The 15,239-nt window shown below is 30.2% G+C and overlaps 2 protein-coding genes across 2 annotated transcripts; both read left to right on the top strand.

Annotated features, from left to right (window-relative positions):
• Positions 1 to 246: 246 nt before the first annotated feature.
• On the top strand, positions 247 to 8,214 carry LOC108340149 (rab GTPase-activating protein 22). Its single transcript, XM_017577368.2, has 11 exons — positions 247 to 481; positions 1,048 to 1,143; positions 1,503 to 1,606; positions 1,824 to 2,065; positions 2,145 to 2,267; positions 5,096 to 5,184; positions 5,390 to 5,495; positions 5,921 to 6,018; positions 6,251 to 6,505; positions 7,587 to 7,670; positions 8,200 to 8,214. Exons 1-11 carry the CDS (start codon positions 392 to 394, stop codon positions 8,212 to 8,214), a joined length of 1,302 nt encoding a protein of 433 aa, XP_017432857.2. The 5' UTR covers positions 247 to 391.
• A 4,994-nt stretch (positions 8,215 to 13,208) lies between these two features.
• LOC128196680 (uncharacterized) lies at positions 13,209 to 14,141 on the top strand. Its single transcript, XM_052878182.1, has one exon. The coding sequence runs from the start codon at positions 13,263 to 13,265 to the stop codon at positions 14,139 to 14,141; it is 879 nt and encodes a 292-aa protein (XP_052734142.1). The 5' UTR covers positions 13,209 to 13,262.
• Positions 14,142 to 15,239: the final 1,098 nt, after the last annotated feature.

Below are 15,239 nucleotides of genomic sequence, written 5' to 3'. Positions count from 1 at the left end.
AAAAGTATAATGAGAGAGATAGAAAAATAGAAACGAAATGGTTTGTGTAAATTTACGCATTAAACGGTGAATGTTAGAGTTTGTGAGGTTGTGAATGATTTTTGACATGGTATTGGGAGAGTTTCCTTCATCAAACACAATCACCATTTGTTAACCCCACAAAACCACAAATACTAAAAAAGAATAAAAAAGTTTTTGAATTTTTTTTGTAGTATTTGGCTTTAGAACTTTGCCCTACCCATTGAACCTTGGTTGGATCCCCTTTGAATTCTTCATTGAAGATTAATTTCTTGGGTTTGCCATATCATTTCAAAGGGGTCCAACTCCTGGTTAGGAATCATTATCATTGTTTTTGCATTCATTTTTTCCAAGAACACTTCTGATTTTTGGGATGTGGAGAGATCCTGGAGCTCCCGCTGATTCGTTTTATGAAACTCGTCCTGAATGCACTGATGTTCCAAAGTCTAAATTTAGGATCAAGGTATCTTCTTTTCTCTTTCATTTCAGCATTCAAAGAAATTTACGTTAATCATCTTATGCCACCAATGTTATCAATAACTCTGTCAATGCATTGGTTATTTAAGAATGTTTTAAGCATTTTTGTTGATGCTATGGTGAATTCTTTGAGCCATTATTTGAAAAGTTAGTTAACTTTGTGAAACTTTTTATGGCAAACGGGTGATTGGAAATGTGTATATAAATATGTCTAAAATGGACTAATTGGCCTTGATAGAAAGGTTAAGATGGTATATTTTCATAAAACAAAAGGCAATGTTGTAATTGTTAATTACTGTTAGGATAGTTTTTGGGTATCTTTGGTTTGATTCTCTATATACTTCAAGAAAATAAGTATTATAACATTACTCTGGTTGATTATGATGGATCATGAAAATATCTAAGTATTATAATTAAACAGTTTGTATTATTATATTATAAAAGTTATACGCTTTTAATTAAGAAGTAATTAATGAGTTTATTTTTTATCTCTTTAGTCGTGCAGCATTAACATCACATGTTTTGAATTAAGTATCTTGTAATGTGATTCAGGCTGGCAAAACATTAAGTGCAAGAAAATGGCATGCCGCGTTTTCTCCAGAAGGGTATCTAGATATAGGCAAGACTCTAGGTCGAATCCACCGAGGGGTAATTCATATTTCTTTCTTTCTTTCACTTTTTTTTAGGGTTTAGGGTTTGTTCACATTAGAAAACTTGATCATGTGAAATTTGATGCAATATTGTCTTGCAAATAAAATTAATAACTAATGTTTTTGGAAATACTTTGATTTTCTTTGCAAAAACCATGAGATTTTATTACCATTATCATGCAAGACATTTCAATGATTTAAAATCACTTTGCCACTTTTATTTTAATCAAGTATTTAAAATGTAATTTGTTTATATATATATATATATATATATATATATAATTTATAAAAATGTAGCTTGCTATATAAAAGTTATGTAATAAGGAATCTATAACTTTATTAAAATTTTAAAATCAGGGAATCCATCCATCAATTAGGGGAGAAGTTTGGGAATTTCTACTTGGTTGCTATGATCCCAAGAGTACATTTCAGGAAAGAGATGAAATAAGACAACGTCGAAGGTAAACATTCTCAGCTTCAAGATACCTTTTTAGTTACAACATTTTACATGAACCATGCAAAGCATTTTAACTATCTTTACTACCATGTTTTTTCCCTTTAAAAATAAAAATGGATTAATGATTATAACAAGAATATATTCTACAATTTAAGACTTTTTTTTTCTGAATTTAGTGGATGATTAGTTGGGTAGTTTAACTTTTATAATAATGTTTTCAGGGATCTTTATAATACATGGAAAGAAGAATGTCGTATATTGTTTCCTCTTGTAGGAAGTGGTAGATTTATCACGGCACCTGCAGTTGCTGAAGATGGTACACAATGTTTAGATCCATTGGTTTTGTTAGAAAAGAATCCAGAGAATGGACCAGTTGTTCTTCAAGATGTCACTCCTCCATCTTACTTAGAAAAGATCACAGACAAGAGAATAATTCAATGGATGTTAACACTTCATCAAATAGGTTTGTGATTTTTTTTTTTTTTATGTTGGTAAAACTACGATGAAAGTTATCCTAATTCTTGCACAAACACATGTTTCAGGTCTTGATGTTGTTCGCACTGATAGAACATTAGTATTTTATGAAAAGAAAGAAAACTTGTCAAAACTATGGGATATTCTCTCTGTTTATGCTAAAATAGATTCAGATGTTGGCTATGGTCAAGGTCAGTTTTTAAATTTCAATCTTAAATACTTCACATTACCAAATTTGGATGCTGACCAATATACATAGAATCTATCATTATTCTTTTTAGATCTTATTTGCCTTAATATAAAGGATAATTCCATGTAACTTTACAACCTTAAAAAACAAAGACAAATGAACAAACCATCCACTTTAATATTTAATATTATTGTACGGTAGTAAACACCTTGTTTTTGTCTGATAAAGAAACACCTAGTTTTATTTGACTACAATGTTTTGAAATAACATAAAAATACTTGGGTTGATTATGGATAAGATTTTTTAAAATTCATACAATTGGGATCCAATAATATAGATTGGATTTAAAATATAGATTAATTTTAACTAGATTGCAATGGTTTGGATTTTTCAAATCCAATTTAAATTAAAATAAATTAAGATTAAATCCACTTTTGTAAATTAGATTAACTTTAACATGGAATTGATCTAATAAACCTGACTTGAGATTAACTCAACTTAGTTTGCATGGTCTCGATGATTAGATGTAGTACACAATATATTGGCTTAACACATGTTTAACTTGACTTAATCCAACCTAGTCTAACTTGATCTCGACTTAACTCAACTCAGTCTGAACATAAACTAACTTAATCTTGAACAAACTCAACCTAGGCCAAGTCAAACCAAGACACGAGTCGACTTGGCTCAATGTGGGATCAAATCGACCTCAACCTAGGCTGACTCGACTCAACCTCAACCTAGCTAGGATTGACTCGGCTCGTCATGGACCCAACTTAACTTGGCTTAACATAGACCAAGACCAACTTTATTAGACATGGGCCCAGCCTGACTTTGCTTTATTTAACCATGGGCTAACTTGGTTGGAATTAGGACTAGATGACTTCGATTGACCTAAGATCTTGTCGACTCGTCTTGAACTTACTTGGATTAACTTGATTGACCTCATACTAGACGACTAGCTCTACTATAACTAGAGTTGAGTCAGATTGACTAAGGCCAAGGTTCACTCAACTTGAATAGCCCGAGCCAACTATGGTCAACCTAAGCTAACTTGACCCTATTTGGGTTTAGGTTTGCTCAACCTGGGCCTAAATCAATTCAACTCAACATGGGTCTTGTCTAACTCGACTCACCTTGAACCTAAATCAACTCAAATCAATTTAAGCTCAACTTGACTCGACTTGACCTAGCCTAAGCCTAACTCAACTTGACCAAGACCAAGCTTGCTAAGATTTACCTTGTTCTAAATCAACTTGGCTAAACATGGATTGGTACAAAATTATATGGACTTGGACTCCCCTCAACTCAATGTAATGTGGGCTCACCATGACTTGTCTCAACCTATGCCTAGGTCGGCTTTGTTTGACCTATGCCCGAGTTGATTCGATTATTTGACCAAGACTTGGGTTTATTTAACTCAATTTAGACCTAATCACTCGATTCGATTGGACTCAAGTCAACTTGGTTTGACTTTAACTCAAGTCGATCCAACTCGACCTTACATAAGCTCAATCCAATTTTATCTTCCTTGGATATAACTTGACATAATATTTCATAACTTAAAATGAACTACCTTGATTTTGAACTTTCAAAATCCAAAACATTATTTGATCTAAATCCAATTTAAATCTAGCTAAATGTATTGAGCTTAAAATCCAAAAGTATGAATTTGAATTTGAGATGAAACTATTTAAGTGTATTTAAAGTGATATGAATTTAGATAATTTATTTAATAATTTGAATTTTTTTGTTCACTCTTAAAGAATACTTGTAAACCGCCTTGCTCACTTTGATCTTAGTCCGTAGTTATTTATTATAAATCCTTTAGTTTATTTTTTCGCATTCAACTTAATATAGAGAAAAATATTCATTAACCTTCACCTTACCATTTTAGTACTTAGTTTATACAAAGTATGAATACCTGAACCAAATGAGCACCTTATTATTGATTCACAAATAAAGTTTGACCACAAGATATATAGTGTGTTTGTATATTATTCACTTCTTGAGTTAAAGATTCTTGCTTGAGAACTTCCCAAAGATGTAATTCATTTTGTAGTTTACATCTATCATAATTGGGTTTTTAGCATAGTTGAAATAATAGCCAAATTCATGTCCGACCATATTGATGTAAGACCTAAATCATAACTATAAAGAGATGTTTTAGTGTGGTATGTTTTTACTTAGATGAGAGTGTTATATGTTTTTACTTTAAATGAGAGTGTTATATGTTTTTACTTTAAACGAGAGTTTACCCTTCAAATAAAAGTAGTCTCTTTTCTTTATAGAAAACAATAAAAAATATTTTTTGTTTATGGGCATACTCTCAACCAAATTTGACTCATAGAAAGGGGAAAATAAAAGAAATAAAAACATAAAAGCCAATAAGCTTCTCGCGAAAAAAAAAAAAACAAGGTATGAAAATAAACTCTTAATTCTTTAAAGTATAGTGGTCATTGTAATATGGTACAAAACAAAAATTTGTTTGATTTGAGAGATGTCTTTCACTTCTTATTTTTATAGATACCTAAAAAATCCCTTTTAACTTTATTTGTTGTTTTAAAGGATTTTTATAACGAACAGAAAAAATAAATTTGAAGAAAACGGTCTCTTAAAAGATAAAATTAATAAAATAATTATTTTAATTTAAAAAAAAATAAAAAATTAAATTAGAAACAAAATATGTACCCTAAAAAAATTCCTCTTTATATAATAGTATAAATGAGTGAAGATAAAAAAAAATATAATTATTCTTGAAACCAAAGAAGCTCCAAATGTAACACCATAACTCATGTAATTTTTACTTTTTGGTTACACTTTTTGCAGGAATGAGCGACCTGTGCTCTCCTATGATAATACTTCTTAATGATGAAGCCGATGCTTTTTGGTGCTTTGAACGTTTGATGCGTAGATTGGTAAACTCTAATCCTATCTATTACAAAACTAATGAATTTCATGTCCTTTATTACATGTTGCAAAATAAATTGACTAACCAAGATTTGAATATTTAGAATCATATATATGAAATTAAAATATGTTTAAACAATATTTAAGGTTCAATTATAATTATATTCAACAACGTATTTATTTCTTACAATCAACATTGTTTATTTTTTTAAGCGAGGAAACTTTAGATGCACTGCTAACACTGTTGGGGTTGAGGCACAATTAAGTAATTTGGCAACAATCACTCAAGTAATTGATCCAAAACTTCATCAACATATAGGTATATTTCCTTGTGTCTATTTTTATTTATGAGCAGAAAATCTAATTATATATACAATATAGTTTTTGTCAGATTTCTTTAAAAATAATGAAAGAGAAATCAGTGCAAGGTCACCCACAAGTGGTGGATTATTTTAATTGTGAGTTTTTACATTAAATAAAAAGATACAAAAATACAAAAAAAAAATTTAAAATTTTAGATTAAATATGTTGTCAGAAATTTATACGAGTTGAACTTGTTAGCACCACATTTCTCATTATATAACCTAAAATAACTGAACAAATATATTTCTATATTTTGTAAATATCATGTTTCCATAACATTCACAAAAGTAACATTTGATTTTTAGATTTATATATTTTGTAAATATCTTGTTTCCATAACATTGACAAAAATAACATTTAATTTCTATTGATGGAGAACAGAACAAATTGGTGGAGGTGACTATCTATTTGCTTTTCGGATGATAATGGTTTTATTTCGACGAGAATTCTCCTTTTGTGACTCATTGTACCTTTGGGAGGTTTGTTTTCTTTTTTTATTTCTATTTCTAATTTGTTTAAGCTCATATATCTTCATAAAAGAAACATTAAATTTCATATTTACATTAATTTTTTTCATTAGAAAATGATAGCATACAGAATAATAACCTATAATTGTACTAAAACAATAACAACAAAATTTTAAGTATTAAAATGTTTAAGAATGTGAATGATTTTATATAAAATAAAAAAATGTTATTTTGAATGAAACAGATGATGTGGGCTCTAGAATACGATCCTGACTTGTTTTGGATGTACGAGGAAGCCGATGATAAATCTGAGGAATTTAAAGGAAGAATGAAGTCGTTACGTCACTATGGGAAGTATGAGAGAGAAAATATGAAAAATGGAGGAAAGAATGGAGAAGATCCTCCATTCCCCATATCTGTTTTCCTTGTTGCTAGTGTTTTGAAGGAAAAAAGTGCAATATTACTCCAACAAGCAAAAGGTTTGGATGATGTTGTCAAGGTATGCACTTCTTTACCTTAACTTTCCATTAATTTCAATTATTCATTAATTATACACATATACCTTCATTTATTATTATTGTTAAAATAAATTATATAGATTTGATTCATGTCAAGTTAAAAAATCCAGTTTTTTCATTTTGTTTGAGGGGTGAGTTAAATAATTTATCTTCTATTAGAAATGGGTTAATTAGTAATTGTCAACAATTCTTAAAATAATTTCTTTTTTTAATTTAATTATTTATTATTTTTACTTATGTGAGTTGATAATTTTTTTTAATAATAGAATGGAATTTAATAATGTTTGAGTGATTCAGCATAATATCATTTTAAGTTTGTGAGCGATATTTAGTAAAATAAGTGACGTACCATTATAAGTTAGTAAGTTTAATGAGTCAACTTTTACTTTATTACAACAAATAAATATATTGAACAAGTTGATAGTAAAATATTTTTAAATGAATTAACCCATCAATATGTGATAATTGAGTTGCATTAAAAAGAAATCTAACTAAAAAAAAGTTAATCAAGTTAAATTGACTTACTTTTATTTAATCTATAGTAAAATTATTTCATTTAAACTAAATTGAGACATATTTGGCACTCTTATTTTATATACACCTATTACATACTTTTTTTTTCTTTTTTATATTTCATCTTATCACATATATATTCTATAAATTTGTAAGTTTTATATTATATATATAAAAGAGTTTATCAATATTTTAAATCTACATGAATAATTTTTCTTGAAATTATGGAAAGAATAGTTACATAGTACACTAGTGCATAGCGCATGTATATTTACTTTTTTTTTAATAACAAACAATAATGAAATTATAATATATAATTGTATATAATTTTATTTATTTTGTAAATAATTTTTATTTATTTAGTACATAATTTTTATTTATTTAATTGTGAAAATTATAATTTAGAAAAAATGGTTAAATTTAAATAATCAATTAAATTTAAATAAAATAGTAACTTGAAAGATAAAAGTAAAAAAAAATGCCACAAAAAAAGAGAATCCTTTTTATATGGTTAGGAACTTCTCTTTTACTGCCTATTTATTTTCTCAGATATTGAATGATGTGAATGGAAACCTTGATGCCAAGAAAGCTTGTATGGCTGCACTTAAACTTCACAAGAAGTATTTGAAAAAGGTATTGTAAAACATTTTTTTTAATATCTTCCACAGTTTCTTGTGTTTATATTTTCATGTTTTCATATAATACTATTGAAAAACAATTAGCATTAAGGAAAAAGATTAAACACAGTGATCTATTCCTTTATATTTATAACATAATGTTAAAATTCTATACATGAAGAGATATGATGAAAAAATTATAATTTCAAGATTGTGGGAATAATGTAATCAATTTGTTAGTGACTAAATAATACTTAAAAAAGATTATGTTATCTTTTAATTTTAATCTATAAAGTAAATCTAAAGATCATCATTTACCATTGACATTTTGTTGTCATACCTGAAAAAATTCCCTAATATAAATTTCTCAATTGCTACTAAATTATTTGTAATTAAAGTGATAAGGATACACAACCTTATGTGTTTTTTCAATTTTGTCATGCTTAAAGTTAAACCTATTGTTTTTGTTTTCTAACATGTTCTTAATATATGTGTCACTGATATCATTATAAACTCCTATTCATTTGACTTCTTTTATGCTGAAGGAAGCAAAAGATTAGCTACGTTGATATCTATATTTGAAAAAGGAAAAATGAATTATATAACCTTTTGTTTAATTATCTTTGTTTATGGGAATAAGAACTAAAAAAATGTCACATTAATGATACATAGTATCTTTTTATAGTGGAAACTAAATCTCGGGTCCATGCTCATAACATGATACATCATATCACTATAAAATAATTATTTTAAGAAAATAATTATTTTAAGAAAATAATCGATATATATTATTACATCAAATTATGAGTATAGGTATACGATATTTACTTTTAATTGGAAAAAAAGTTAGCAGTATATTACATTTCTTTTGTCATTAATATATTAATATATTATTATTTATTATTATTATTACTATTATTATTATTATTATTATTATTATTATTTTGTCGTAAATTAAGTGACATATAGTGCTTATATTGTGCTAGCTTGTTTTAAAATTTATTTTGTTTTTATTAAAATTTTCTTTAGTTATCCACTTAATTATATACACAAAAATTGTGATTTTTGCAGGCTAAGAATCCCTAACATAATATATAGCTCGCAATATTTGGTTTTCCACTTACCAAGTGATGTGTTGCTGAGCCCTTGTTTAGAAGACAACTTTGATTCTTATAAAAAAATTTGAATTATATTTTATTACAGCATTGAAGAAGGGTTCCAACCATTGTATCATGAAACACAATTGTTGTATGTTAAATTAATCTTATTTTTGGTATGTGTTACAATCTTTTTTTTTTCTTTCATATATGTAATGTGTTATACGCGGTAAAAGATGCGAAAAAATATACAAAATATAATTATATGCATGAGAAAAATTAATTTAGAATTTCAGCCATTGTAAATTGGTGTTTAATTTTACTTCTGCAAAATGCTCAATCGGATTCAACAATATCATAAAAAAAAGTTGATAAAGCAAACTAAATTAAGAAAGATCCAAAAGGCATACTCTTGGTAGAAATTAAAAAAAAAATTAGTGTATATTTAAGCAGAAATATTTTTTTTTTAATTTGACTAAAAAGCTTATTACACTTGTCTTAAAACCAAGCTACCTCCACCTGGAAAATTTAGGTTATTTACACTACAAGAAAACATGAAATTATTGACATATATGTACTGACAAATTGTAATTTATTGATAATAGTCCGTTACCAATGAAATTACTACTCAATGAATCATAATTACTAATGAATCGTAATTTGTTAACAATTAAGAATTTACATTGATTATTTTGAAAATTTAAGACAATAATTAAATGAACAATAATTTTTAGATAACCAATAATGAATCCTATTTAAAAAAAAATAGTAAAATCAACCTATTTTCTTTATAATTTCTTTTATCTTTTTAAATCTTTTTAAAAATTTATTTCTTTCTATCTTTGGTTATTTTGTTCTTTAATCTTTTGTTTATCTATATCATCTATTTTACTAATCCTTTTGTATAGTTTTTATAAGAACTAATTAGTTAAGAATCAATTATGTTTTCGTTGGGAGACGACTTTGGGTTGACTTTACCTTTTCTATTTTGTTGGCTACTATCTTAGAAATACTGAAGTTACTATAGTTTAGTAGTATTAACTTGATCTTGTTAACGACAACATTATCAACAGGATTTTAGTAGGGTTTTAGGTAGTTTATTTTTTAGTTTTTGGTTGCTTTCAGTTTTTATTTGTTGGTTGTTGTCTAAGCAACCAACAACCTGGAAAAACAGGTAATTACAAGTGACTTTGACTTCCTAGAACCAATCAACTAGTACAAGCTAGTTTAAGTAATTAAACTACCTGAACCTATCACTTAGGCAACAAGTTTTCAAGTTAACTTTGTCCAAGTGAAACTAGTTACCACAGGTAACTTCAAGTCTAAAAATATGATGTTCAACCTCTAACTGGCTAGTACAGGTCATCTTTCACTGCCTAGAACTAGTGAAGTAGTGTACAGAATAGTTTAAATAATTAAAGTACTCAAACATATCATGTAGGCAGCAAGTTTTCAAGTTAAGCAGCATATTTTCAAGTTAGGCGGCAAATTTTTAATTATATTAATATATTCCTCTATTTCTCTAATTGTATTTGTATTATAAACACAATACTACACTTACAAGTGGTGTTGTAGTAAGTTAACTAGGCCAAGGCTAACAATAACTAGTTAATCCTGATGGGAATAACTAGTTAATTCTTTATAAAGTTGTAATCACCTTTAATTCACTGAACATTTTCTTTCTTTGACTTATCACAAAACATAGACGAAGTTTTCAACTATCGTGGGTGGATATTTGACTATTGTTATAGCGATAAGAGAGGTTTGAAGGAAAATTTTGTCAAAGGAGTTGAAAACTTTGTTCGGACGACGCGACAATATAAATATTGATGACAAACTCCTAGCTAAGGGTCCAATCACAAGAAGCATGGCCAAACAAATTCAAGAAGGATTAAAATCATTTCCAAAAGAAGGAGCTAAACTCTTATTTACTTGGGCTATCATGAAGTATTTCTAGACCTTGTATTAAGGGTCAAGTAGTATAGGGTATATTTTTAGGCCTTGTATAATGGGCCAAGTATTGTATGGTTTGTAATATTAGCTTAAAAGAGTGTGTCCCACCATGGGACATGATGGCCACATGGCAAGCTCTTAGTGAAGACACTTCTTAAAAAGGAAGTGGCCATGTGTCACTTTCCAAGTGGAGAAACTCTTCCTAAAGTGGATTGCCACATGTCACTCTAAGAGTGGAAAGCTTTTGCAAAACTGGATTGTCACATGGCACTTTAAGAGTGGAGGAACTTTGCAAAAGTGGATTACCACATGAGTGGAGAAGACTTTACAAAAGTGGATTGCCACATGGCACTCTAAGAGTGGAGAAACTTTGTAAAAGAGGATTGCCACATGTCTCTTTAAGAGTGGATAGTTTTTAGGGTTTCTTGTCTACTTTGGAGACACCTTTCTCTATAAATAGAAGGGTCTCCTTCCTTGTAAAATCACTTGATGAATTTGAATGTTATTATGCCAAAATGTGTGCAAACATATCTTGTCTCAAGTCAAGGCTAGAGCATCCCATGAGGTCCCTCTAACCACCCTTCTCTAGAGTTGGCCCAACCTCTCCGGAGATCCATCAAACACCTCCATCCTACCACAAATACTCACCAAAAACCTCACCAAAATTGTGAGCCCACCACCATATCCATCGCTTCCGCACAAATTCCACCTCCATAGCTTCATCTTCGTGCTTTGGCCCAACCTAGCTCGAGGAGGACGCTATTATTTGGTATCAAGAGCTTTGGGTCTACAAGAGCTAAGTATCTTGGTCCTTTACCTATCTTTGTGTATTTCTTGTTGTTATTGTGTTGTTCTTTATTGTCTTCCATTGTTTACATCCATATATGTTATTTTTATGGTTCTAGTTTGTTCTTTTGCGGAACCATTCGGTTTTTACCACTAAGTTTCCATATACATGTGTTGTGGCGTGCTTTTATATTTTTTTTTAGTCTTTCTTCATATATTTGGTTCTGTTTTAATGTCATTTTTGGGTTATTTTTTATTTTTAATTTCATCCATGTTGTCTAGAGTCATGTGTAGTCATTTTTATGTCATTTTCTCTTAGTTCGGGCTTTGCAAAAATCATAAAAAAATATGTCCCATTGGGATTTCGAAATTACACTATATACATCCATTTGAGTGTTTTTTTTTTCTTTCATATTTGAGTTCATGCTTGTCATTAGATCATTGTCAAGTTCTTAGAGTTAAGTTTCTCTTGTGTTTCTTTGAGTTTCATACTCTATTTTTTATTCTAGTAAGATTTCTTCCATTTTTTTTCTGAGTCATGAACTTTGAGCTACCCAAACAAGTTGTCCAGATCTAATTTGTGTTGAAAAACAAAAGTGTAGACAAAAGTAAAAAGCCAAAGTAAAAAAAAAAAAAAGTAAAAGTACAAGCAAAAGCAAAAGTGAAAAAAAAAAAGTTACTTTGACTTGAGACTTTGACATGAGACTTTACCATGACACTTGGAGATGATACTTGGACATAATACCTTGACATGACACTTGGACATGACCCTTGGATATGAGACTTGGACATGACACTTTTGACAAAATATTGTCTCTGCCTACATTGCACCATTAGTTAAGTGTTTGTAAAGATAAGAAGTAATAATTCTCTATTCTAATTGTTTTTGGTTTTATTCATCTATTCTAGTGCCTTTCTTTAGGTAATTCTTTTGAGTGCCTAGCCTTTGTTTTTAAGCTTTATTTTCTTGATTGTCTTGTTCATTACTCTCTGTTTTTTCTCAACATAACTCCTTTTGAAGAGCTATTGTTCAAATTGGCCCTTGATTTGCATTCTCTTTGGATTCCTACCTTTCGGATTTGGTTTGATATTTGGTGTAGGATATTCTTTGGAGGAAAAACGAAATTGGACATAGTATATTGGGTGATCGGAGACCTCTTTGGACCTTGAAACCTTAAGGAAGAGACAAGAAGAAAAGGAGTGAAACACTTTAGAGAGGAACACACATTATTTATTTGTATTACGCATTTTTGAGTTGTAAAATTGTATTGCTTTTGGATTTGTAACTCATAACCTTGTTAGGTATCTTGGGGTAGTCTGTGATACTCAATCCCATATCCTAACAAAGACTTGTAAACCATATTGAAAACGTTTTTAGTTGGTTAAAGTTTGAAGGTTCCAAAGTGCCTTCTAACTTTACCATTAGGCCGCATAGTCTAGTTTAATTGTTGTCTTTAACTGCTTATAATTTATTGTGTGTCTACTTGTGTATCAAACCTAATTCCATTTGAGAAGTTTGGTGCAAGAGAACTTGAGGTAAACTTTGGCTAGGAAAGGCTTGGATTTTAAGTGATCCTTAGTGATTCTCCTCTCTTTCCTGGAAGTGAACTTGAGATTATTTTGCCTCCTTAAATCTCTAAAGGAATTTACTTCTGAAATACAAGTTTGTGTGTGCATTACATATTTTGAATTTTTTTTTAAGAATGTCTAAGGAACCTTCTTACCAAATTGATAGTGATTATAGTGAAGAGGCCCAACCAAATTTAGAACAAATGGCCAAGGAACTAAAATCACTAAAACTTTGGCAAAAGCAAGAATCCATTTTGAAAGAAAAAGAGAGAGTTGAAAGAGAACAATATCTTGAAACCTTAGAAGAAGAACTTAGAGTTCTAGCCCAAAAACAAGAAAAGGTCCAAGAAGAGATAAAGAAAAGTAGGAGTAGGAGTCACTCAAGGAGAAGTTCAAAAACTCCCACAGAAAACACATACCCTGAACAAGATAGTAGGACTGCTGCACAATTCTACCAACATCCTCCACCTAGAAGGTATAGAAGGGAGAGTGAACAACCACCAAGAGAGATTAGGATAGACCTTCCTCATTTCCATGGGAAAGAAGATGTTGAGGCATACCTAGATTGGGAAATGAAAGTAGAACAACTTTTTGAGTGTCATCAAATAATAGAGGAAAGGAAAGTTTCCCTAGCCACCTTAAGCTTTCAAGGGAATGCCATGTATTGGTGGACTGCCCTAGTGAGAGAAAGAAGACTCTCCAATTCCCCTCAAGTCCAATATTGGAATGACTTGAAGAGTGCTCTAAGAAGAAGACACATACCTTCCTACTACCATAGAGAGCTTATGGATAAACTCCAAAGGCTCCAACAAAGAACCATGAGTGTGGAAGAATATAGGCAAAAGATGGAACTCTACATGATGAGGGCGGGAATTAGGGAAGAAGAAGGAACCACAATTTCTAGATTTCTAAGTGGTCTTAATCTTGATATTAGAGATAGAGTGGAATTGTTGCCCTATCAAGATCTTAATGATTTGGTACAAATTTGCATAAAGGTAGAGCAACAACATTTGAGAAAAGGTTTGAAAATTGACCACTCAAACTCATATGTTAAGAAAGACTACAAGAGGGAGGGAAAATAAGTGAGAAGAGAGGAAACCCCTAGGAAATTTGAGAAAGAGAAAGAGAAAGAGAAGCCCAATCAAGGATCATCATCATCCATGCGCACTAGTGAAATTAAATGTTTTAAGTGTCAAGGTAGAGGTCATATTGCATCACAATGTCCCACCAAAAGGATCATAATCTTAAGGGGTGTTGACTCATATAGTAGTGAAGAAGAAGAAGAGAAAGGTGCAAGTGAGGAGGAGAATGAAGGAGAAGATTCCTACCCTTGTGATGGAGATCTCCTCATGATGAGAAGAGTTCTCAAGAATCAACCCAGTCCCCAAGTCTTAACCCAAAGAGAAAACATCTTTCATACAAGATGTAGAGTTTCAAACAAAACATGTTCTCTCATTGTAGATAGTGGCTCATGTTGTAATTGTTGTAGCACTAGGTTGGTGGAAAAGTTAGGTCTCACCATCAAACCTCATCCCAAACCTTACAAACTTCAATGGCTAAATGAAGGAGAGGATTTGAATGTGAACCAACAAGTGGAGGTCAAGCTATCAATAGGGAACTATGAAGATAAAGTACTTTGTGACATAATTCCTATGGAAGCTTGCCACATTTTATTAGGAAGACCATGGCAATTTGACAAGAAAACTATACACAATGGTCATACTAATGAGATTACTCTCCACCATAAGGAAAAGAAGTTTATTCTTCATCCCCTACCACCTTCTAAAGTGTTTGAGGATCAATTACAAATGAAGAAACTAAGGAATGAAGAGAGAAATGAAGAGAGCATGCATAAGGATTTAAGGGAGCAAATTCCCAACTCTTGCATTCATGAAGAAGGGGAAAGTAGTGCTCTTACCAAGGTCACTCAAAAGGAGAAAAATTTGTCTAAGAAAACATTGAAGAAAACTCTCCTTTGTGAGCAACCTTCCTATCTCCTTTTTTGTAAAGGAGCACTTTCATGCATTACTGCAAATCTAGAACCCAAGTGTCTATCTCCTTTGGATAAACTTTTGAAAGAATTTAGTGATGTGTTTCCCAAAGAAGATCCCAAAGATCTTCCACCAATCAGGGGTATAGAACATCAAATAGATTTTGTTCTTGGGGCAAGTTTACCAAAT

Source organism: Vigna angularis, chromosome 5 (assembly GCF_016808095.1).
Source record: "Vigna angularis cultivar LongXiaoDou No.4 chromosome 5, ASM1680809v1, whole genome shotgun sequence".
Classification (NCBI taxonomy): domain Eukaryota; kingdom Viridiplantae; phylum Streptophyta; class Magnoliopsida; order Fabales; family Fabaceae; genus Vigna; species Vigna angularis.
This window is presented reverse-complemented; position numbering and strand designations above follow the sequence as displayed.